At 40.6% G+C, this 26,056-nt stretch overlaps 1 protein-coding gene and 1 gene segment (V, D, J or C); both read left to right on the top strand.

Moving 5' to 3' along the window:
* Nucleotides 1–1,179: 1,179 nt before the first annotated feature.
* On the top strand, nucleotides 1,180–2,575 carry LOC121028913 (probable non-functional T cell receptor gamma variable 11). The segment is given in 2 exon segments: nucleotides 1,180–1,419; nucleotides 1,528–2,575. Coding segments are annotated over 2 exon segments (543 nt in total).
* The window catches only part of LOC121028044 (uncharacterized), an 83,089-nt gene continuing 59,544 nt past the window's right edge, over nucleotides 2,512–26,056 (top strand). The window contains exons 1-7 of the mRNA XM_040471599.1: nucleotides 2,512–2,580; nucleotides 5,781–5,841; nucleotides 8,336–8,482; nucleotides 8,741–9,062; nucleotides 9,154–9,208; nucleotides 12,217–12,304; nucleotides 21,061–21,390. Coding sequence (XP_040327533.1) covers nucleotides 2,512–2,580; nucleotides 5,781–5,841; nucleotides 8,336–8,482; nucleotides 8,741–9,062; nucleotides 9,154–9,208; nucleotides 12,217–12,304; nucleotides 21,061–21,390 — 1,072 coding nt within the window. The remainder of the gene's footprint in view (nucleotides 2,581–5,780; nucleotides 5,842–8,335; nucleotides 8,483–8,740; nucleotides 9,063–9,153; nucleotides 9,209–12,216; nucleotides 12,305–21,060; nucleotides 21,391–26,056) is intronic.

A 26,056-nucleotide genomic window follows, 5' to 3' on the forward strand; every position in this document is an offset into this window, starting at 1 on the left:
TGCATAGTCCATGCTGTTTCAATTGCACCATTGGGCCACTTTGAATTCCCTTAGTGTTTGTTAACTTCACAAGAACATACTCTGGCATTTGTGGGCGATCATGGGTTGTCCCAGACCTGCCGCCACACCCAGCCGAGCCTGGGCAGGACAGTATGAGTGTCACTCATGAAACCATGGCTGGGGCACCCGGGTGGCTCAGTCGGTTAAGCAGAAACTCTTGATTTGGCTTGGGTCATGATCCCATGGTTCGTTAGTTGGAGCCCTGGTTGGGCTCTACGCTGACAGTGGGGAGCCTGTTTGGGATTCTGTCTCCCTCTCTCTCTGCTCCTACCCTGTGCAGTCTCTCTCTCTCTCTCAAAAATAAATTAATAAACAATGAAAAAAAGAAGTCACGTGTAAAGGAATACAGCGGGCACACATCTGGAAGATTTCCCTCTCAGGACAGTCTGCCACAGGACCCTACCTGCTAATGTCCTGATCTGTGACATGGAGATTAATCACAACAGCCATCCCCTGGGACAGGGGAGAGGATTACATAAATTATACAGGAAGACCTTCAGAAATATGCCTAACAAAAGCAAGTCCACAATGGACATTGGATGTACATTAATTTTAACACTTATCATTACGTTTGAAACACAACATTGCTTTGAAAATGATCCCACATGTGACATCATGCTCATGAGACAGTGGCAAGGCCCAGGGCAAGTAGGAGCTGGTTTCCAGAGACTGCTCTGACCCATGACCCCCAGCAATTGCAGCCTACTCCCTTCCTGGAGGCACCCAGATTATAAATGAAATTTGATTTCTCTGAGTCCTCATCTGCCTGGTGACATCACAATTAACTTATAAGACCCAAAGATACTCTGGTGCTTGTTCACGTGGCACATTCAAATCATCGATGAAATATTTCAGTCTCTGTTGTGTTGTTGTGGTTGTTACAGAAGAGTAAAGGTCAGGTTTCCCATCCGAGTCGCGAGTCAACAGCAAATGAGAGGCAGATACACACGGGGGCTGAACCCAGCAGGCATGGCCCCATGTCTCTGGGCAATGTCTCTGGGGTTTGGGATCCCAGAGGGAATGGCTGAGTGGGTGTGAGAACCATCCTGCCCCACCCCAGACAGACGCATTGGTACCGGGATCTCTTTCCAGATTGGGTGCCCTCTTACCCCGTCTGCCCAGCACTCATGGGACTCCGGAAGCCCCAGAACTGCCCATACCTGTGGTTGATCATGAAAAACCCCAGGAAACTCTCTAAGCCACCACTTCTTCTAAAACCTGAACCAGCTCCGCCCTCCTATCACTGGCCTGCCCACTCCTGCTCACGGGGACCTCACTTCTTACCTTGTCCCTGGGGAGCCAGCCTGGCCCGCGGGATGTCACTGCTGGAGGCCGTCATCTTCTCATCTCTCTGGGCCTGTGAGTGTCCCCCAGTCACGTCAGTCTACAGGAGAGACTTGAGAAATTCTTTATTGTTGCCTTTTTCCATATCATTTGCTCATGGGGATTTCTCTTCTTGGCTTGCAGTTGGCCTTGGGCAGGGGAAACTGGAACAACCTGAAATATCAATTTCCAGAGCAAGGGGGAAGAGTGCACACATATCGTGCAAGATGTCCACTGAGGTCATCAACAGAGCCATACACTGGTACCGGCAGAAGCCAGATCAAGAGATAGAACATCTAACACTTGTCTCAACACAGCCCGTTCAAGTTTCTTTAGGAGGGAAGAGCGAAAAACTTGAGGCAAGTAAAAACGCTCACACTTCCACTGCAACCTTGAAAATAAATTTCTTAGAGCAAGAAGATGAGGCCGTGTACTTCTGTGCCTTCTGGGACTAGAGCCACAGCACCAGAGTTGCCAGGAGAGGCTGCACAAGAACCGTGCTCGGTCTGGGTCCACCCACATCCTTCTCCACCTGGGCAACCACAGAGGCCGCACAGCCCGGTGCCCAGCCGGAGCCTCTCCCTCTGCAGTAGTTCCTGACCTTTGCAGGAAGACATTGTAGATTCTGCTCGCACAGCGAGCCCCACGTGATACCAGCAGTGACGGTCCCCGTGAAAGCAGTTTGACACTGGTTCCCGCTGGATTCAGCTGTCTGGGAACTCTGAAGACGCAGGGTGGATGGATCAGGGAAAAATCCATGTGTCTGTTAATTCACTGTGGAGACAGAGGTTTCTAGCACCCGAGTGGCTCAGAATGAAGAGAGGAAAGGACATAAATATTTCCTGTCATTTTTACTTTCTGATTTAATTCACGGGCATTACAGTTCTTCACAGGTGGAATGATCTGTCAGACATAATAACTGAGGCCATCCTGAAGGAATCTAGTGACCGTGAAACCATGAAGTAAGCAACCAGGTCTTTGGGGAATAGGAGACACCAAGGTATAAATTCTGTATCCTGGAGAGATAGACAGTGCCTCACTCCACATCCAGGGATCGATATGGGGACAAAACCAGAGATGTACTTTTAAACAGCCCTGAGCACTTCACATGCTTCCAACAGGGCGGATATGCCTCCAAGACTTAGTTCTCCAGGGTTCTACAAAGAGAAAGAAAGATCCCGAATAAGAATCAGATTGGTAACAAGATAGATAATACACGGTCTCTACATCTGTAAAGAAGAGAAAGGCATGTCCTTCACACATCAATAAAACACAAAATAATTATTGAGAATTGAAATCTGTGATTGGTAACTGGATGGCTATGAGTTTTCAAAAATAAGGAAACACACTGTGTTATGTGTGAAGCTATAAAACTCCCTCTCTTGGGGCACCCGGGTGGCTCAGTCATTTGAGCATCAGACTCTTGATTTCAGCTCAGGTCATGATCAAAGGTCGTGAGATGGAACCCCGAGTTAAGCTCCGCACTGGACACGAGCCTGCTTAGGATTCTCTCTCTCCCTCTCTCTCTGACCCTCCCTCACTTGAGCTTTCTCTCTCTCTCTCTCTCAAGAAAAACAAAAACAAAAAAACCCCAACTCCTCTCCCACCTCTTTAGAGTTCACTGTCAAGGATGAGAAAAAAACCTTTACTTGGCAAAAATGTTGGTACCTTTGGTAAATGTGAACATCTGAATACATAATTGCCATGTACTTTATCCCTGCTTCCTGAGATAATGACAACACATTCATTCTGCTTCTCTTTCTAAGGATCAGGTGCTTCTATCACGTGCAGAGAGGCCACAGAAACTGAACGTCTTCCTTCCCAGGGGCAAACTCCGGATCCTGTGTCCCACTTTCTGTCCATCATGATTCCTGACAGTGGTGGGTCCCCAGCTGGAGGACCCAGAGGGCCTGGGTCTCAAAGGGTCTCACCTGTCCCCTAACACATCTACAGAAGCAACGGTAGGAAGATCCCTGAAGGGAATACAGAGTCAGAGAATGTGAACCATTTCCAGAAAGAAGGGGATGAAAAAAAGTACCTAGCTTCTTATCGTATCTGTGTCAAATGCTTTACACAGATTATATCACTTAATAATGAGAAGAGCAGGGCAGAATTCACCTGAAGTGGCCCCATGGAGACTGATCTCAGGAGAGAGAGCCACCCTGACTTTTCAACACAAAACGACCAGGAACCCCTACAGTGGTGACGGGAGGGAAAGGGGCCATCATCTATGAGACCTTGAAGTGACAAAATATTATGGAGCCATTAAAAACATGTTTTTTGGATCAACTATAAGAACCTGGAACATATTCACCACATATTCAAGGAAAAGGTTAAACACAGAACTGGTTTATGTAATACGCTTTCAAATCCATAAAAAGAACTAATGCAAAGGAATTCTTCAAAGTTTAAAGAGTGGATGTCTCTGGAAAGATAGGTGTTTTTAATTCTTCTTGGTACATTTAAAGATTTTGTAAAATTTAATAAAAATATATTATGTATACATAATCCTCAATATTTTATTGATCTATACATTTAATAATGAGATTGTGTATATAATAATATAGAATATAGCTATATATACATATGACACACTTAAAATTGTTATATATTTTTAATTTTCTGTGTAATAATATTGCTACTTTGTATCTTCCATAAAAAATACAGACTAAAACACTACAATTAGCCATAATGTTTGCCATGGAACAGGAAGTCAGCAAACTATATTGATACCCAGCAGCCCCTAGTTTTGTAATAAAGTTTTACTGAAACACCACCTTGTCCATATGTTTATAAATTGTCTATAGTGGCTTTTACACTAAATGCCAGAGTTGAATGGTTGCAACAGAGACCCCAAAACCCTAAAATGTTATCGTGTGGCCCTACACAGAAGTAGTTCGTCAATCACCTCCATAGAATGATACACTGAGAGTGACATTTATTGTTACTATAGGTTTCCCTATTTCTTAGTGTTTCTTCAATGTCCCTTCATTACATAGCCACTCTCCCCATTTATGAACTTATTCTGAATAAATTGTATAACATATCTCTGACTTATTTTCCTTATTTTAAAATGGAAACATGTTAACCTGAAGGAGGTCCTGAGAGAAGTAACGTCAATAATGCGTATAAAGTTCTCACGACGCTTGGAGCATGCCTCATGCTCAATATATTGGGGCATTGCAGCGATTATATGGGTTATTATTGCCTATTTGAAAATGAAATCATTTGGATGCGTATTCTAACTTTTTGGTGCCCACCATTTGATTCGTGGACCAGCAGCCTCCACTTCACCTAGGAGCTTGTTACAAATGCAGAAAATCAAACCTCAGCCAGGCCTCCTGAATGCCGATCTTGTTTCACAAGGTTCCTGCAGGATCCCTGCGTACTTCACAGTCGGAGACGTCAGGATCTAAAAGTACAGGGTCATTTATGAGTAATACAAAAGGGTTGAGGCTGTATCAGCTTCTCATTACCCTCCCGGGGGTGTCCATGGTGGGAAAACGGTGAAGTTAATTCATGTTGCACCCAAAATATGCAACACTAGGTGTCTACCAAAAATAGGGACTTTAAGGAATAAGGCTGAAAATACTAGCTTGAGGGGCTCCTGGGTGGCTCAATCGGTTGAGCATCCGACTTCGGCTCAGGTCATGATCTCACGGTTGGTGGGTTCGAGCCCTGCGTCAGGCTCTGTGCTGACAGCTCAGAGCCTGGAGCTGCTGTGGATTCTGTGTGTGTGTGTGTCTCTCTCTGCCCCTCCCCCCACTTGTGTTCTGTCTCTTTCTCTCTCTCTCTCTCAAAAATAAATAAACCTTAAAAATATTAAAAAAAGAGAAAATACTAGCTTGAAAATATTGAGAAAAATAAGAATAAAGAACTACATATGTGATCAGCTCACAGATATGTGAATGATATGTTAATAAAATCAAGGTAAATTTAAGAGTTTTAAGAGTGGTTAATTTTTAATTTTTAAGAGTGGATAATATTTATTTTTATTTTTTGCACTTCTTCTGATTTTTAAAAGGTTCACAATGACTTTATATAAATTTCTTATGAAACATATACACTGTAAGATGTGTACAAGTGTATAATTAATTATTTATAAATTTCAGCTATAAAAATAATCATAAGTTCATAAATAAAGCTAAATCATATAAAGTCTAAGTAAATGACCACTTAAATTATATATATGTATGTGTACGTATAGTTTAAATTTATATAGGTGTATAATTAGTTTTTTGCATATAATCATATAATTTTATGTGTGTCTGTATATGTATATGCTGTGGAAGAAAAACCATAAATAAATGTACCACACTGAAAATGGTGTTTGCCCTACAGTGGTATAGTCATGGGAGACCTATGTTGTTATCATTGTGTTTTCCCTTTTTCCACAGGAGTTTTTCACTGAGTTCCCAGGGTCCCGCAGATACCAGCTTTGTGACTCTGGATACATGAGTTAATATCTGTTTGGTGCATTTTCTACATCTGTACAACAGACTATAAGGTCTTCAGACCTTTGAGAGGAGAAAATGAGATATCATACGTTAGGCACAGTGCCTAAAAGATAGCAAATGCTCAAAAAACAGTACTATTAATGTTATTCCATACCAAAATTACTTCTGGAAGATCTAGGTATGACATATTCATGAGAGAGGCTACAAGGTATAGGCAGACTTCAAGTCATGACCCAGTCTACACTCTAGTCTATCTGGTGTTGTCCCAAACAAGTGAATGATAGGACATTGAAATTAGGATTTTCTGACATTGCATCTGTACTGTGGGGGCCAAATTAAGTTTTTAAATGCATTCTACTGCTCACGCCTTTGGAATTATTGTGGCATCCAAACAATATCAATAGGGATCTCAGTATTGGGTATAGTTATTGGAAATTGCTGCACTGTTTCACATCACTCCGCCCTGAAACCAGAAGGTGAAAGGTTTCATACTGAACACGAAAGGCGTCTTTTCCTATGTACTGTATGCAACCCTGGGAGGGGCACAGGGTGTGCGAAGGAAATAAGGCAATCTCATCATCCCCAAACCAGCACACAATCAAGGCTGTCTCCCTTGATTTTCCGCACACCCCCGGGGTATCCTATCTGGTGTGCAGCCAGCATGGGATGGCCTGTAGAGACCATGTGACCCACCTGGGTCAGATCACACCCTTCCCCCCCTGACTGAACCATCTGGTCATCAAGCTCTTGTTTTCCTGCCTCTTCAGCAAGATGTCAGTGTTGGAAGTACTGACGTTCTCCTCCGTCTGAGCTCAGACCGGCTCCTCACTCGTTTCAACTTTTGGTGGGAGAGCAAAGACATGATTTAATGGTGCATCTTTATAAAGCTGGTGTTCAGAACTCCTCTTTGTTGAGCCCAGTTTGTATTTGACAGTTTAAGTTGGAGCGATCTGAAATGCTAATCTTTCTGAGAAATATAGAAAAAGTCCAAACACTGCCTAAGATGATATCCAGCCACTCGTACTGGTTGAAGCATAGCCTGACAGATTTTTATCAACCATGAGGCTCTGTCGCCAAAAACAGTGTTCCCGGGTCCATTTTGACCTTGAGAATAAATCTGCAAGAAAAGGAAATGTGGGTATTTACTACTGTGTCAGCGGGACACATAGGTCAAGGGGTGCCCGGACAACCCACATGGAACCTCTTCTCAGGTCTGTGTCTACCCACATCCTTCCCTACGTGAGCACCGTGGCCAGCTTCTTGGCTTGTGCTCAGAGCTGGCCTCCACTTCCCAGGACGTCTTCCTCAACCTCTGAAAACTCAGACTATGTTCAACATCTGGACCAAGTCAGACAACTGTCTGGAGATTACCCGAAAGTTTATGTTGCTCAAATCCAAAGAAGAAATCACTGAGTGCCAGGAAACATGTTGCCGATATCACATATATATTATATTATGTACATTATGTATACATATTACATATATATATAATGATCACAGCATTTTTGCAATGTAATATTCATTTTGTCCACTTTATTTTTTTATTTTTTGTTTATTTAGTTTTTAGACAGACAGAGCATGAGCAGGGGAGGGGAGGGGCAGGCCAGAGAAAGAGAGACAGAAACATAGAATCTGAAGCAGGCTCCAGGCTCTGAGCTGTCAGCACAGAGCCGGATGTGGGACTCAAACCCACGAACCGTGAGATCATGACCTGAGCCGAAGTTGGACGCTTAACCGACTGAGCCACCCAGGCGCCCCAAGGTGTGTTCGTTTTCAAGCACAAAACATATTTATCCCAGTATCTACTCTACCACACAACGTGGCCAGCTTCCAGCCAGACACCCAGAGGCGTAGAGCAAGTCAAGAGGAAACAATGTGAGGACCCAGACCAGTCACCAGAACCAGACTGAGACATGACAGAAGATGTTGGAACCATCAGGGAACTTAAAATAATTTTGATGAATGCTTTAAAGGATCTAATCTAATAGGAAAAGTAAACAAGATGCAAGATCAGGCAAATCATTTCATTAGAGAGATGGAAAGAATCAAAGGAAATGCAAGAAATAAAAAACACAGTGACAGATATGAAGAATGCCCTGAAAGGCTCATCAGTGGATTTAAGAGAAATAAGGAAGGACTATGGGCCACTAGATATTACCCAAATGACAATGGAAAGATATGAGAGAGAAAGAGAGAATGACAGAGAGAGAGAGAGAGAGAGAGAGAGAATGACAGACATAGAGACAGAGAGAGGAAGCAGATAATTCATAACTCATAGAAGAAGAGAATTGTAAGAATTACCCCCCACCTCCCACTCTCTGATTTGAACTGGTGAAGGACAATAGTCCTTTACCAGGAAAATGGCTTCTTTACATTAATATCATTGGATAACAAATGCACAGTAATGAGAGAAATCTGCTGATAAAGCAGGTTAGTAGCCTTATTTGCAGGATGATTTGGGGTAAATTCTGTCGGTCTCTTCCTCTGGTTCTTAGCTGTGTGCTCAGAGCACCACTTCCTCTTACGGCAACAGCCACCAGATCTGCGCTGTGATCAGCCCCGTATTCAACCACCTCTCCTGACAAGTGCTGGCAGAATGTGGCTCCTGTCCTGGCTGGTCCTGGTGGCCTCCCTTTGCAGCTGTGAGTGGCTCTACCCAAGGGGCATTTCATTCAGTGAAGAAAGGTGATATTAAGCATCAACAATGTAGTGGCCCATGTGGGCAGAAGGCCACCCACATGGTCATTCAAAGTAAACTACAAATTTCACCATGACCTTGAATTCTTCCGGAAGAAAATGTTGACCCCCTGACCCCAAGCTTTTCATTAATGGGGAAGAAAGGTGTATTATTTCAATGAATGTCTAAATTTTGCTAATTGTTGCTTTGGTTTTTCTTTCAGATGCAAATGGAGGCATTTTCATAACACAATTCATACCATCCATTACCAAGAAAAAAGGAAACACAGCATTTTTAGAATGCCAAGTAAAAACGGGTGTCTTAAAGAAAAACGTAAATATACACTGGTATCGACAAAGGCCAGACCAGCCTCTAAAACGCATTCTGTATATTTCCTCAAACGAAAATGTGGTCCACGAACAAGGTATTAGTGAGGAAAAATATGAAGCCAGGAAACGACAGAGGGATTTGCCAGCGAGCCTGAGGATACACAAAATTAGTGAGGACGATGCTGGGCTGTATTACTGCGCCTGCTGGGATCCACTGTATGGAAATGCACCACTGACACTGAACAAAAACCCTCCCATGACCCCACACCCCTGCAAACACATACATGTGCCTTTCTGCCTCCCACAGGGACCTGGCCACTGTCTCTACAGGACTTGTCTCCTGCATCTGTGTCCTCAGCAAGGTCTGTGCTAGGAGCCCAAGGATGTAATCCGATGTTTCTTCTAGTTAGGTCACTTTATCGTCTATTCTTATCACTCTTGGGGACTGGATGGCTTTTGTAAGTGTCCTGAATTTTCTACTTCTCCATTGATGAGAAGCTTCCTGGGAAGGAAGCCATATCCAATGTGCAAAATGGTTTGCTGGTTTTGAGTGAATAATGAATGAATGAATGAATGAATGAATAGGAGAATGATGAAAACCACAAGGCCTTTGTTGTTTTTCTTTGTTTGTTTGAGAGAGAGAGAAAGAGAATGAGAGAGAGAGAGATAGCATGAGCAGGGGAAGGACAGAGAGAGAAGGAGACACAGGACCCAAAGCACACTCCAGGCTCCTAGCTGTCAGCACAGAGCCTGATGCGGGGCTCGAACTCATGAACCTCGATATCATGACCTGAGCTGAAGTCAGATGCTTAACCAACTGAGCCACCCAGGGGCCCCCATAAAGCCTTTGGAGTGATAAAAACCTGGATTTGAATTCCTGCTCAGCCACTTAACTGACAGCACGATCCAGGAACGTTACCAGATCTTTCTCATAGGGTTGCTGATGACTGAAGGAGGTTCCACACAGGACAGTTTGAGCACAGGGTCAGCACATCACAGTGTCCTTTCCCATTACAACCGAACGGCTTCCCTGAGCCATCTCAGCTAACACAGGAGCTCAGGGGCTCTTTAAAAGTCACATCTTACATCGTCCTCCAAACAACAGTAAAGTCTGCTTTATTTTGAAAAGTTAAGAATTGTGAATTCTTCCTCCAAGATTTTTCTTCGATTCACAGCAGAGTATAGAAACGTCATATAATCTAAAGCAATAACTACATTAATTATCAAATTTCAACAAGCTTTGGGAACTTTCTACAAACTAATGATCTATAAGATGTCCATGTAAATGTACATACTTCTGCATAATGTTTTGAGGTTATTATCTCATTTCTTATTATACAGTAGTAAGAGTTTTCTTCCAATTCTCATGATAGCTATATAGCTGCCACACTCATGAAATTTGGTGAAAAATCTATAATTCAGGGATGAAAAAGAGCTCAAGGGTACGTGTGTTTGAAGCAAAACCTAAAGGAAAATTATGGAGGTATTGCCCCCAAAAGGAAGATAACATTGAATTATTATTACATAGGTGTCTTGGTGAGGTGCTGGGATCTGTTGGTTCTTTATACCAGGGACATAATAAAATAACATCGAGACAGGTCTTACAGAGAAGCTTTTTCATTGGTTCTAAAACAAACTTTCCTTTCACGTCCTGGCCTCTGAAGAATGAGGCCTGGCCCTGCCTTCCCAGTCCTGATTCATGCCCCCCTCTTAGAATCCATTCTGACCAACCACTGGCAATGCCAACCAAATGGATTTATGTGGGTCTTTGGCTTGGGCTTGTATGTTGACTATACCCCTTGCTTATCTTCTTACTGTTTTTATGTCCACTTCCAATTTATTCAAGCGCCTCTGATTTTACTCCTTTGGTTCTCAAATGGAGCCACCAAAATGAGAATCTCTCAGGATCAACTCTCCTCTCCCCAAACACCAGACAGAACAGTTGACATGTGTTGCATGTACTCTGGGGATTCCCTCAAGTAGACCCACTGGTAACAACGAAAAGAAGCAGGGCCCCTGAAACGAATCCTATATCCAATCCTATTAACCAATATTACCTGTAAGACTAGTCCAATTCTGGCTTGGACACAGATAAGAAAGAAAATGGAGGCTTTTACCTGATAAACAAAAATGTCCTAAAGTCCAATAAGGCCACCTAATATGGTGCCCACTGGGATCTCAATATCACAGAGTCAGAAGGACCTGTAAGAAAACCTTCTTTATTACTAACTCTCAACTTCTTTCTCACTTGAGCAACCACAGCCCAACCTTTCCTGTCCTTAGTCACAGGTTATGTATGAACTGTTAGAACAGCAAGGGCCCTTTGGACATACAGAGTCCAATGCCCACACAACCAATGGGGATGCAGAGACCCAGTGATGGCAAAAGCTCGGCCAGAGCTAGTTAACCACAGAGAGACGGCTACAAGTGCATTTCTGAAGATCACAGAATCACTTCTTTTTTACAACATATCAGAGAACTGGATTTTGTTTCCAAATTATGGTTTAAATAGGAATCTAGTATTTCATGGAAGAAAGACTTCTACAGATTTCTTCTTTTATTTGGGGGGGGGGCGGGGAATGCCATTACACAAATTATTTCTCATTTTGCATTGTGTGGTAGAGAATCATGTTGTCAAATGGTAAAAGTAGCTGATTTAAAACTGGAGAACACTGTTCACATTTCTCGAGTATATTTCTGTTGGCACTTTTGTATTTTTGGTTACTAAAGAGTTTCCTCCTTTAGAAATACAATCCCAGATTGCTAACAGAGCCAGTCTGGTGTTTCTGAGAAGAGAAGGGCTTTTCCTTTGATGTGATCTCTGAGTAGTTTCACACACTTGAACACCTGGAAATCAAAACATCTTAATTGACTGAACACTTTTCCTGGTAATTTAATTTTTTTTAATGTTTATTTTTGTTTTTGAGAAAGAGAGAGGGAGAGACAGAATCTGAAACAGGCTCCAGACTCTGAGCCGTCAGCACAGAGCCTGACATGGGACTGGAACTTGGGAAAGGCAAGATCATGACCTAGGCCAAAGTTGGACACTCAACTGACTGAGCCACCCAGGTGCCCCTCCTGGTAATTTAAATGAGCAGTTGGATGACAAGTTACTCCCAATCTCTCTCTCTCTCTCTCTCTCTCCTCTTTTTACTGGTGCTCTAATTGTTTCCATCTTCTATCAGCACTTTCTGTAATTACTGCCTCCTTGGAAAACAGAGATTTTTATCAACTAATCTGAGAAAAACTTATAAAATGTCAGACGCCACGAAGCCTATATTCAAGGACTTCCAAGGGAGTCCAGAAGATCAAATTGCCAGGACAAGGTTTCTACTTGCTGGTCATGCCATGAGGCTCAGGACAAGGCTGACGTTTTTGTAGAAGCTCTAACCAGTGTGATGAGTCAGGCTGGATCAAGATATTTGCAGAAGGAACTAAGCTCATAGTAACTCCCCCAGGTAAGTAACTTTGTTCTACTTTGATCATGTGAATAAAAAACCAAGAGATGCTTTTTAGAGAAAACAAATGATCTATATGATCAAGTCAGCATACAGAGAGCCATTTTGCAGCTACTGGAAACTCTGTATGGAAATTAATTACTTTGAAAATGGCTTATTTACTTACCTGCTTGCAAGTAAACTGAAATTCTATGTTTTGACAGTACGCACACGCACAAATAGACCAAGGCTTGAAATTAAAATTATTTTTAGGATGGTGTCTTTAAACCCTTGGTGTGAGTTATGGGTTCAAGATGCTCTTCTTACAGATGGTCTCTTTAAGAGAAACACTTTGATTAAGTACCTCTAGTATGAATTCTTAATGAGTAGTGCTTCTTTCTCTAATAACCTGCAAAATCTGTGATTGCTTTGGATCTCACCCTTAATGCAGTGCAAAAATTTTTACTCTTACAGTAATTGACCATAAAACATCAACAACCCCTCTTATTTTATTATTCTGGCTTCTTAGAGGGCAGGGTACGACTATTAAAAATCCGTGCCATTGCGAGTCTTGTGATATTTCTTAGAGATGGTCCAGTTGAATGGAACTATGAACTCCACAAATCATTTTAGCTCCACAGTCCGTGAAAAGAGTCTGTCTGCAGGGCTTTACATTTTCATTTGTTCATTTGTTGTCTCAGCAAACACTTATTGAACACAGTTTCTTTTTTTTTTTTTAATTTTTTTTTTCCAACGTTTATTTATTTTTGGGACAGAGAGAGACAGAGCATGAACAGGGGAGGGGCAGAGAGAGAGAGGGAGACACAGAATCGGAAACAGGCTCCAGGCTCTGAGCCATCAGCCCAGAGCCCGACGCGGGGCTCGAACTCATGGACCGCGAGATCGTGACCTGGCTGAAGTCGGACGCTTAACCGACTGCGCCACCCAGGCGCCCCTGAACACAGTTTCTATGCTGGATGCCAGGAAAGGGGTAAAGAAGACACAACCCCCAAACTCAAAAAGCTTCTAGCCTACAGGACAACTATTCTAGATTGTGGCGTCATTGGGCCCTATGTGTTTCGGCGTGTGGCTGTAAGAGACACAAAACGTCTTGGAATTATGAGCTCTCTTGCTTTTTTAATTTATAATACCTATTGCTTACAAAATCCACACATTTTGTTTTGTGGAAAAATTTGATAAAATGGCCTGAAACCATCCCATTAAAGAGAACAATAATATTAGCTAAGATTCACTGAGGGCCAGATACCATGCTGACCAGTTTCAGCGCCTTATCTCATTCATTCCTCAACAGCCCTATACAGAAAATCCTCTTTTTCCAAATTTGCAGATGGAGAAATTAAGGCTTGAAGAAGTTCAGTTATTTGCCTTAACTCACATGGCTTATTACATAGAGGGGGATCCGATAGAGACTTGTCCATTCCAAAATGCATGGTCTGGACCATGATGTGATATTAGAAACATGAAGCCATGTTTTTATAATCTGATATTTACTAATCTGCAGCCTGACTTTTTAAATAGATTCTTTAGTTGAATGCTTAATTAGTAATAGCTCAATTTGTATTACTCCTCATGCAGAAAATGATGCTTTTGCTTCTAATCATGGCATTATAATCGCCTCTCTCCTCCACAAATGATCAAATAAGTCATGTTGAATACATGTTCAAAAATTGGATTTTCAAAATGTGATTCTTAGGGTATTGCTATAAAATGACAAGTCCTTTCCACACCATCGCATTCAGTCTTCTTTCCGCATCGGCATCAAGTGCGCCGGAAACACTGACTGGGGCAGGACAGCTGGAGCAGGTGGCCTACACGTGGGACTCGGCCGCATGACCCACAGCTGCCTTTCCGTTCAGGCCGGGACAGCGGCAGAAAGACCAGACCAGACAGATTCCTCTGATGAACAGCTCAGGATTTTAGATGAGTTCCCTGGAAACTCTTGGGGGTAATTTCAAGTTCAAATAGGTAGTCTTTCAGGAATAAGTAAGTTTAGAGATCATTATTAATATTTCAGACTCTGTAACAACTCATCTGGTCTACTATCAGGGGCGACAGGATTCTGGAAAGAACTTTACAATCAGACAAGGTAACTACCCCCTCAATATGTAGAAATTAAAAAAAAAACTATAAAAATATTGAACACTCATTTATTAAATACTTTTTGGTTACTCTTTGAAAACAAAAGAAATGATAACTGCAAGTCATACTCTGGTAAAAGAAGGGATATCATACAAGAAAACCTTTTAAGGGAAGAGATTTGAGCATCAGGAAAATAGTAAGAAAAGGTAAAATCATACTTTCCAACTTGTGTGACTGAGATGGAAAGACAGAACCAAGCTGACCAGGCAGAGGTCAGTTCCTCAATTCTCGACTGTGTTCATATCTAATGTGATTTTGTTTGAGTTTCATGTTTGTTTAATGGTAGTGGGGCCCATTTTTATGTCTTTATATAAACCTTGAAAAAACATGGGCACAACCTTAAAACTGGCACAAAGGGAGATTGTGTAGAAGCTCTTCAGACAGTGTGATCGGTCTGGCTATTGCGAATCCAAGTGTTCGGTCCTGGCACACTGCTCAGGGTTATAGGAACCTTTTCTTTCCATTCTTAGTAAAGTGCGGGGAAGGGAGATGGTGATGCCAGTGCTGGCTCAGAATTCTAGGATTTGGTCCCAGTATGTTCACAAATAACAGCAGGATCCTTGGAGAGTTTGGAGACTCTGCCCCGATCCTTGGGGGTAGTTGCCACCTGATCTAGCGTGGAGGACATTCACAAGGAGCTAACTGGCTAGAGCAACTGGGGGTTTCTAAGGGCGGGGGAGATGTTAGAGCCATTTGGGATTTCGGTCTTGAACGTCTTGTAAAGTTTGTGTATCTTATTTATTTAATTCCAAAAATAATCAATGGAAAAGAAGGAATAAAATATTGCTGAACTTTCATTTTGTCAAAGGATGATTACTATCAAGTATCAAAATATTTAACTGCATAAACATATGCAAGAACGTTAAGCTAGGTTTTCCCCCTCTAAATGCAGTATACTGTTATTTGTTCATTCTTCGCTAGCCTTAGAGGTGAAATTTTGCCTGATGAGGGAGAACATCTCACACAGATGTTTCCAGAGCACTAGGTCTCATCAAAAAAAATTTTTCAAGAATTTTAACAAAGGTGGTAAAACACTGAAAAAAATGAAAGAAGTGATGTGGTTTTTTTCCACAATAGTTGTGATTGTAGGCACAAATGAATTTATAAACCGAAAAGCAAGTTTGTGGTCCTCTTTTTTCCAAATGACTACACAATCCACGTAAATTCTAGCAATCCAATTAAACAATGGTGACAGACGTATAATGCATGGAGTCCTGAAAAGTGTGTTTTAAGAGGAGTGTGGTGCAGAGAAAAATCTGGACTATGACTCTGGATCTATCACTTTCTGTATAACCATTCCTTAGCGTTTAGATTTTGATTCAGTCACTATTGCTTTCTTAAAATTATAAAAATAATACATGTTCATTATGAAAATAAGAACAGAGAAAAAAATAATGAAAACATTAAAAAAGTTTAGTGACACTTATTACTGCTAATATTTGCTATATTTCCATCCATTGATTCTGTCCCTGTAACAACCATCTCAGGTGGATGTTACAGGGACTAAATGAAATTAAATATGTCAATAGGAACCATAAAGGTTGGGACATGGTCAGTGATAAAAAAAAAATGTCATTTCAAATTACCATCCCTTGGAGTTCTTTATATTATCAGGAGTACAGAAAATATGTTAATTACCATCTAGTCTATAGGTCACTTTCGAACAAACGGTTTAATTTGCAGTATGCTTTCAATTTCTATGGCTCATTGTCACCTGTTTCTAAAAATGATGATAATGGAATAAGCATTACCTCCACTATTGCCTGCCAGAACATAAGGTGGTCTCTCATTTTTCAGTGGAAAGATCCAGACGTAAAATAAAAAGAGAAGAGATTGTGCAACCTGAAGCTTGCACAAGCTTGCAGTGATACAGATAAAAAGCCAAGTATTCCCTTTTATATTTAATATCTTAATTGAATTACACCTACAAAGTTAAAAATGATATCAATACAAAATAAGTTGAGAAATACAGTTTTTTGTGCCCTGACATTTCATCAAAAATTTTGTTCAAACTCTTCACATGCGTCTAAAATGTATACTTTCGAGCACATTTCTGAGCCATCTCAGGGTCCCAGTGTCTGTTTTGGGATCTCCTTATGATGATGCCACCGAATATTTTATCTGAAAAAAAGAAAAATTACCCACTTACAAAATTTTTAAAAAGCGTTGTTTTCATTTACTCTGTTACTCTATATTTGTGCAATGTAAACATAAAGGGTAGAGACTTTGTTCCCAAGTCCTGTTTACCAAATCCATGGTAAATTTCTTTATTGTCTTTTACCAGTGCTACCTCTAAAACTAGCATTGTGTTTATTTCAGGTTGACACCTTGTCTAAGGAGTATAGTCTGATCAAAGTAGAGCATTAGAAGAGCATCCTTTCAAACGAGAGGTTGCCCAGGACCGAAACATAAGACAACCCCTGTTTCTTGAGGGATGATGGGAACGAAAGCTTCACCTCATGTCCCAGCATTTCAGTGTGTTTGAATTCTGCATGTTTTGTGTTTGTATCGCGGAGCGGGATTTGCCAACATCTTCTGTCAGTTTTCATGTCACCTTCGAGTTAGATTTGCAAAACTATCAACCTCTGAAGCTGCAAATGAAACAAGCCCTAACGCACAAATCATTTCTCATTTATTTCAGCTGCCTATTTCCAAAATCTATTTGAGAAGGCCTAAAATAGAATACACAAGTACAGTGAGGCCATGGAATAAAAAGAGAGGATCAAAAGCACTATGGAGAGCAGACGAAAAAGGTCCGGGATTTCCTAACAGAAAGCACAGGGTAAAATTTAATGTTCAAAAGTAGGAAAAAATGTGGTGGAGTCCATACTTTATATTATCTAATAAAATGAAGATCACCAAATTTTCGTATTTGTTATGTGTTTCCCGCCATAAAATGAGAAAAGGACTTCAATGCGTGAGTCCTTTAGGAGGAATGTGAAGTGAAATAGCGGACATTACTTTCCAGATCCATCTTCTAAAATGAAGAAATGGTCTTTAAACAAAAGCATTTCATGCTACCGCTGCATCATTACTGTGGGCACCATGACACTGAATGTCATTCACAGATGGTGACCTTCAACAGACACACTCAGGCACCAACAAGTTTGGCCTTCATGCTCATATTTATCAGAAAAATGTTTAAACTTTTTAAATATAGCTAGACCTTTAAATAAAGTTAGAAATGTCATATATTTGAAATACATTTTTGTCATTGACTCCGAGTCTAAAGCTCTCTCTTGGCCAGCAAGAGAGCGGATGCAGGATTAAAATGCGAGAGATGGCTCATGTCCGGGAAAAGACAAGAGCCCTGATTAAGGATCCTTGCCCTGTATTTATTAAGATCAGAAGGCTTACAAACATGATAGACGTGCACAAAGAGACAATGAAACTGTGAACATTAACTCGTGGCCATGAGGGAAAGGGGGTTTTGAAGATATATGGGGTTTGGGGTTTGGGTCAATATAAAGCAAAATCCTGGCACTGGGCAGATGGGCAGATGGTTGTTAATGGCAGACAGGAGGTGCTATGTCTGTTTATCTTAGCTACCCTAGGGGCTAAGACAGAGCATGTAACCTCAGGGTTAACAAGGCACCTTTTCTTTTGCTAATCAGCTCTGCCCTGGGCAGCATCACCTCCAACACACCAGTCTATAGTCCTCTGTACAGTTTTACCTAATTTGGTCCTTCCCTCCTGTGAAAGCAGCTTTCTGCGATAGTACTAAATTGGGGGGCATTTTGGTCCTGAATACCTAATCTTGCTTACCTCATATACCTTTGTGTTGGGGGCCTTTGCCCCCCTCTCTATCCTGGGGGCCTTGGTCCCGCCCTACTTTATTCTGGGGGCCTAATCTTATCTACCCAAGCTTGGGTGTGAGTAACCTATGGCTTTGTAATTCTTTATGCCTTGTTAACCCACTGGTGCATGCCCAGGGAATTCCTAAACTTATTCCCCACACATTTTAAATATGAAATAGCTATAATTATTTGTTTAATAAAGGAAAAATTAATAAAAGTAGAACAGAGGGGCGCCTGGGTGGCGCAGTCGGTTAAGCGTCCGACTTCAGCCAGGTCACGATCTTGCGGTCCGTGAGTTCGAGCCCCGCGTCAGGATCTGGGCTGATGGCTCGGAGCCTGGAGCCTGTTTCCGATTCTGTGTCTCCCTCTCTCTGCCCCTCCCCCGTTCATGCTCTGTCTCTCTCTGTCCCAAAAATAAAATAAAAAACGTTGAAAAAAAAATTAAAAAAAAAAAAAGTAGAACAGAATTAAATCAACATCAATATGCAGGTTCGAAGTATCACCCTTGCAAATTGAAAATGTAGTTGACACTTGGTACATTTATTTAAAATTCATATGGATGCATCTTAAAATATAAATAACTCAGGCAACTTGACTCAAATGTATTTTGTGGTTATGAAAATAAATGTATATAAATATACCAGACAGGCTTATTTATTTTAGAATCTGGTTTCTATTTTTGCATCATAAAAATGATTTTCATCGTAAAAATCACTGTTAACAGGTTTAAAAAAGAATGTTGAAGGAAAAACTATGTAAGATAATTACCCAAAATACAAGCATGAGCCATATATAATCAAATGGATGCTTTAATGCTCAGTTAATTATTCCATTGAGAAAATTGTGGAAGTTCAAGATTCATTTTATCTTGAAAATGGTAAAACATCAAGAATTTGGTTAAGGAAAAGGGACAGAGGGTAAAAACAGTATGCTACCGTCCAGAAATTTATCAAGTTCATCATTTGATTTTTGAGTTCTTCACTATAATGAATCAGAAGCGGTCCAATAAAAAACCCCACAAATTTTCAAAAATGAAAATTAGTTTCTTTAATATATTGACTAGAGGCTAAAGTCATTTAAATATCATGTACAATTGAAAAATTAATCTTGTCTATCTAACATGCTTTTTACACTAAAAACAAAATATGTGGTTGGCGAAATATACGATGTCTTACAGTTATAATCAATAAAATACATATGCACTACAAGCAAGATGTGTAAACTTAAAAGAAGCACATTATAGGGGTGCCTGGGTGGCTCCGTCAGTTAAGCATCCGACTTCAGCTCAGGTCATGATCTTGCAGTCCATGAGCTCGAGCCCCACACCGGGCTCTGTGCTGACAGCTCAGAGCCTGCAGCCTATGTCGGCTTCTGTGTCCTTTCTCTCTGCCCCTAACTCACTTGCATTCTCTGTCTCTCTCAAAACTAAATAAACATTAAAAAAAAAAAGAGCACATTATGACCTAATTCTACCTACAGCCTAAATAAGAACTCATTGTTTGCTTACTGAGTTAGTATAAAAATTAGGAGCTTAGCTACACAGGCAAAAATTCTCAAGAATCTTTTTTTCTAAAAAAAAAAAAAAAAGAAAGAAAAGAAAGAAAAAAAAGAGAGTATATTAAGAGCCCCCCCAAAATAATTTTTTTTCTGTTCTTCTTAAACTCTTTTCTTAAGAAATTGCCCTTTGAATTATTAAACTCATACCAAACTAGCCCAAAGAGAATATCAGTAAAGCACCTGCATTTCAGTTGGAAATCAATTTTAAAATGGTTCCAACATTTATAATTGTAACCATTAAATCAGCAGTAAATGTATCAAGTAACGTACCAACATTCAAATGACATGTCCCTGAAAACTACGATTTTTGTTATATGTTTTGACATTATGTCTGCAGGAAACTCTGGAATCATAACACCAGTTACATATTATTCAGCCAGTGAAATCACCAAATATTGTGGGTTACAAGTTCAGCAGCTTTCTAGGGCAGATTCAACTTAGAGGGGAGACTCTGAGAGTCAAAATATGGTGTTCTCTTGGTCATATATAAGCTTCAGATGAAATGCTAATAGGAAATAAGCTTTCAGTGAACATTTTCCACAGCAAAACAAAAGTTCTGATAAGGGTGTTACTTCATAAGGCTTTAATATAAAAGCATTTCTGAAAATAATCAGTTTTGAAATAGCACTTTTGGATATATTGCGACTTTGTTTCTAAATTCAAGGTGTTGTAAATAATTTGGAAGTGCAGCTTTAAACATTGCCCTACACGAAGTCCTGACATGGCAAGATGTTCTATAATTGTTTTTTTAATGTTTATTTATTTTTGAGAGAGAGACTGAGTGCAAGCAGGGAAGGGGCAGAGAGAGAGGGAGACACAGAATTCGAAATGGGCTCCAGGTTCTGCGCAGAGCCCCACGCCGGGCTCGAACTCAAGAACTGCGAGATCACGACCCAACCTGAAGTCCGATGCTTAAGTGACTGAGCCACCCAGGGTCAACTCGATAGGTTGTCAAGTACGCCTGGAAATATTTCCCATTCAAACAAGCGATTGTGTACTGTTTAAAAAAATTCCATGTTTTAATCCCGACTCTGCCACTTAGTAGCTGTGACTTTGGGCAAGTTATGTAACCTCTTGAACCTCTTTTTCCCATGGAAACTAAGAAGGTAAGCAACTCAGAACCATTGTGGAGGAAAGGCCACCATAAGCACTAATTCTATGGCAACTTTTCCTTCCTTTTACTATGTGCCAGGTGGTTCCAACCACACAATGTTTCCATTTCTCTAACAATAGCTTTAATTGCTATTCCATTTTCTCCAACAGATAAAAGCCCTGATGAAGACACTTCCCCCAAGCCCACGATTTTTCTTCCTTCACCTGCTGAAAGAACACTCCATAAGACTGGAACATATCTTTGTCTTCTTGAGGATTTTTTCCCTGATGTTATCAAGGTAAATTGGAAAGAAGAAAATGGCAAAACAATTCTGAAATCCCAGCAGGGAAACACCATGAAGACTAAGGACACATACATGAAATACACCTGGCTCACTGTGACAGAAAAGTCAATGGATAAAGAACACACATGTATTGTCAAACATGAGAAGAATAAAGGAGGGGTTGATCAAGAGATTCTGTTTCCTTCAATAAACACAGGTATGTGTGTATATACCAGTAACCCTTTTGTCAAAGGAAATATCCCACCTTTGCTGTCAAATATTAATGAAAAGAAACAAATAGAAATCTTTCTTAAATGTTGTTACTTTTAATGGTAGCATAAACGTCCTGCTATTTCCCCATAGAACTAAAATAGTATTGACTTTGTAACATACAAAGAAAAAAAAAAACAAGAAAAATTCATTTAGCCTTTCTGACCTCAGTTTCATAAACCAAAATGTTAAGGTTACAGTGATATTCTTAGCATCATTATATGAATTACATGAAACAGCACATACAAAAGCACCTAGCATCCTCCCAAACAATAAACGCTCGAAAGAGAGTCCACTTTTAAGGATTGTACTTGATGAGGAAATGAGAACAATTATACATCTTTAGGAATGTTCTACTCAGCAAAGTCCCTCTCACTTTAATCTTGCTCTACTCAAAGTGTAACCCATAAACAATGAGTCATAGGCGACAAAATGCTGTTCATTTGGTGGAGACAGATCGCGCTCAACAAAATTAGTAAATTGGTTGCTGAGGTTTTAGTATGGTCTTCTGTTTCTCATATTTGAATTTTACATACCACTCTAAGGTGAAATTTGGTAAGTAAAGACTGTGTGAGGCTAATGTATACACATATTCTTCCATTCTACACAATGGATGTATTTCTACCCCTGGGAAATGCTGCCCAGCAAACACTGTAGAACGAGTGTGTGCCAGGCCTCGAAAGGATGCAGGATGGACCACTGTCCCCAGGAAGATCACTACCGTAGAGTGAATACACGTTTCCTAATCACTCACGGTCACTTGTGATTCAGCCATGGTGTCCCGTAGGATCACCATTGGTACAAATGCTGATCATTTTTAGATAGCGTGGGCACCCGGCTGTGATCCAATAACCTCTAGACTCAGAAGTCAAGTCCTGAGCCTTGACATAAGAGACCACGGCCCCAGAGGGCCCACTGGACAGGACTAGTTTGTACTTTTCTCTGTGGTTAACAAGCCCTTTGGAAGCAGGGGGAACACGCACGTAACTAAATGTGCAAAGACCTTTGCTGTGTACCGCTTGAAATTGTTGAAATGAATCTTTATCTTCTTGGATCCTTAGTGTTTCCAATGATCAAATTAGGGTTGAACACTTATCTCTGCTTTCTCCCCGGCTGTGATGAAGAAGAAATACAATCATGTCAGTGAAAATGCTTGCTTTTGAAAATATAACATGAATGCATTTATTCATGTGCTTCTTGTATTTATGTGCATCCTCTCCTAAAACTAACTGAAGTAAGAGTGCAAACACCCCTAATTTTTTAAAATGTCTACAGCTAAGAAACAGAGAGGAGGCAAATGAGCAAAGCACAAGTTTAATGTAACCACTGTAATCCTTTAGATGTTGGTTTTTATAGTGGTCAAAGTAGAGTAAGTTCCATGGTGATGATTATCGAAAAGGGAGAAGTTCCTATTTGTGAGATGTGTTTTACTTGGCACTTAATTTTGGAAACGCATGTCTCCCAAGGTCTTCTCAATGGAACAGAGCTAATGAGGGTATTTCTGTTAATGCCATTCTACAGCAAATTTTTAATGCTGATTCTAGTAAGGTTTTTTTTGTTTTTGTTTTTGATGAAAGCTAAAAATATATAGAACATGGAAACATGAATCCATGAAATGATTTGGAAGAGATAAAACTATATGGTCTAAGTTTTCAACCAACCTTGATTGAGAAAGTGAACCTAGGGTACACACACACAGATTTTACTTTGGAAAATTGTTACCTTAATGTTTCTACCTCAATCAATTCATGGTGATAAGAGATGTTTCTTTTTCTTTTAATGAGTAGAGCTACTGTATGGAAAAGAGACTTTTAAGACACTTTAAAGTCCATTTTTGAGGGTATTTTAACATGTAAACATGATTATACAAACATTTTTATTCCTGTGATTTACCCCAAAGCCTATAGCTCAATTTAGAATGTAAGAGCGCCCAAAACAAGATGGTGTGGAGTGAATAATTTGCATACCAGAACCGTATCTGTATGGACAAGGACTCATCAAGCAGAAAAAGGATAAACCAAAACATGTTGGGACTGTCTGTCCGTCCAGCCAACAGTCGATGATCTTTTTAAGGGATTTTGTCTTTCTATGTGGCTTCAGCTTTTTTTTTTTTTTTCTCAGTAGAGAAATACAACCTTCCCCTCAGGTTTTATCTATTCAGCAAACTATGATTACTTGGCCAATCTTTCAGCGCGCACTGAAACGCTGAGCTTTTGCTTTAGCTCATCGAACCCCCCACAACTGCCGTTTGAGTGCTGGCTCAGCCAGTTACTGGCATGGCTCTGGTCAAGTTAGTTAGACTCTCTAAACCTTATTTCCTGTTGTGTAACATGGAGTCCTCCAAATTCAGCTCACATCGATGTGACTGGGGGATCAGATGAGATAATGCACGTGAACCTTTCACACAGTGCCTGGCACAGTTGTAATCACTCGATAGGTACCGGCTTTCATTAGCATTGCTGTCACACCCACGCACACCACGGGGGTGTGCATGGTTTGGAAAGGGAGGGCCTCTTGCCTTTACTTAGGTGAATTTACCTCAACCAGACTCCTTCCAACATATAAAATTCTCCTGTGGAGTCTAGGGTTAGATGAATTCATTTTGTAGCAACTCTGCATGTCTGCCGTGGGTGCTGAGGATTGCCCAGTATTTACTATTTCCGGTTATTTTTCCAGTCAACAAGTACTTATAGAACACCTACGTTGAGGCAGGCTCTGTGCTAGAAGCGGTGAGCGCAGAAGGAAAACAAGATAGTCTCAGACATTACCTTCTAGTTGTGAGAAAAAAAAAAATGCATCATTCATGAACTTCAACATCTTCATGTGCGGAAATAGAATATGTGAATCGATCTACTGAATTACATAGTAACGGAGCAATCATTCCAGAAATTGTGGGGATCATATATGTATAGGCTCTCTCCTCTTGGTTGACAAATTGTATGCATGTATGTTTGTATGTGTGTATGTCTGGAAGTATCTATCTATCCATCCACCCACAACTCAGACACATGTCAAATAATGGATATGAACAATTGAATAATATCTTCTCTATTTTCTTTTAGAACTCCCTGCTATTAATTCTACAGAAGCTTCGCTGAAAGATGAAAATGGTAAGTTTTTGTATGTGTGTGCCTTTATGTTATTCTATGGCATTTTTTCCTCCCAATCAACTTAACTGTTGAACTTCCCTGACTTCAGGTAGAAATCTCACATTGGCAGGATCTTGCAAAATAGACTGACTGATAATTTAAGTCAGTCCATCGTTTCCCAGGAGCCATCTTCACATCTTTGTGGGTTTGGGATTGAGGGGACTATATAACTTAGGGGTGCAGTGAGGGGCTCCGAAGTCTTTCAGCAACAGATTTCACTCATTTCTGTGGTCCTTGTTTCTACTGTCTGAGGAAAACAGGATATTGAGTTGCTTTTTTTTTTTTTTTAAGTCTTTGTTTTTGTTCATAGTTAATAACATGAACTGACATTAAGAGGTTCTTGTACAGAAGGCATTGTGTTACTGTGAGTGCATTTTGTTTAATTCTCCTAATACTCACTATGAAGGATTTCATTCACATTTTACGCATGAGGGCAATGAGCTAAAATGAACTAAGTCCCTTGCACCACATCGCACAGCGGGATCTGAGGCCTCAACATGGACCATCTCAGTCAACAATTGATATGCTTACTTAGTTTGCTATTCTACCTGTAAGATGTAGTCACAGAGCAAGAAATCCCAAAGCCAGGCACCCGTGGGGATGGGTGTGAGTGCAGGGCTTCAAGGGCCACAGACTGGACTTTAACCCCAGTCTTTTAATTATTTGTGCATGAATATGGGTACATTACTTGCATTTTCTGAGCCAACCGGGAATAACACGAACAACACCTCAGTTATGAAAGACATAGGGTCACATGTGGCAAATGTCTAGCATAGGGTATCTCATTTACCTGACGCATGGTAAGTACTGGTTTCTGGCCCTTTCTCCCATGTATGTATAAGAAAGTGACGAGGAGCATTGTCTCCAGCCCTGCCGATCTGCCTTCCATGTCCAATATCGAGGGGCCTCTGGACCTTAGGTAACATATTACCTGACCAAAGGCGTGGAGCTATGAACACATCATCTCTCAGGGTCCCTTTCCACACACCAAGGGCTAATGATTCTGGAGTTCTTACTCTTTGGAGACTACTTTTTTCCACTTTATTTCATTTTATTATTATTTTTTAAAAAATTTTATTTAAGTTCCAGTTAGTTAACATACAGGGTAAGAGTAGTTTCCGGTGCACAATATAGTGAGTGGTTCAACACGTCCATACATCACCCGGTGCTCATCACAGCCAACACCCTCCACTAAAACCTCCCTTCCAACCTGCTATGAACACAACCAAATTTCCATGGACTGTACCGTTAGTAGGAACTTCATTAACGAACAATGTGTGATGACTAAGGTGCTTCTAAATCAGCAATTTATCTTTACACATAATCTTAACTGTTTGTTGGGGGTATTTGTAACCTGTGGAGGTGCAGAATCAGAGTAGGTAAGAATGTGTTCTCGAACATTATGTTGCTGGGATTAAAATCTGGCTTGTATTTACTAACTGTATGACATCAGATAAATTACTT

Source organism: Herpailurus yagouaroundi, unplaced genomic scaffold, assembly GCF_014898765.1.
Source record: "Herpailurus yagouaroundi ecotype Mexico unplaced genomic scaffold, PumYag 100, whole genome shotgun sequence".
NCBI classification, from domain to species: domain Eukaryota; kingdom Metazoa; phylum Chordata; class Mammalia; order Carnivora; family Felidae; genus Herpailurus; species Herpailurus yagouaroundi.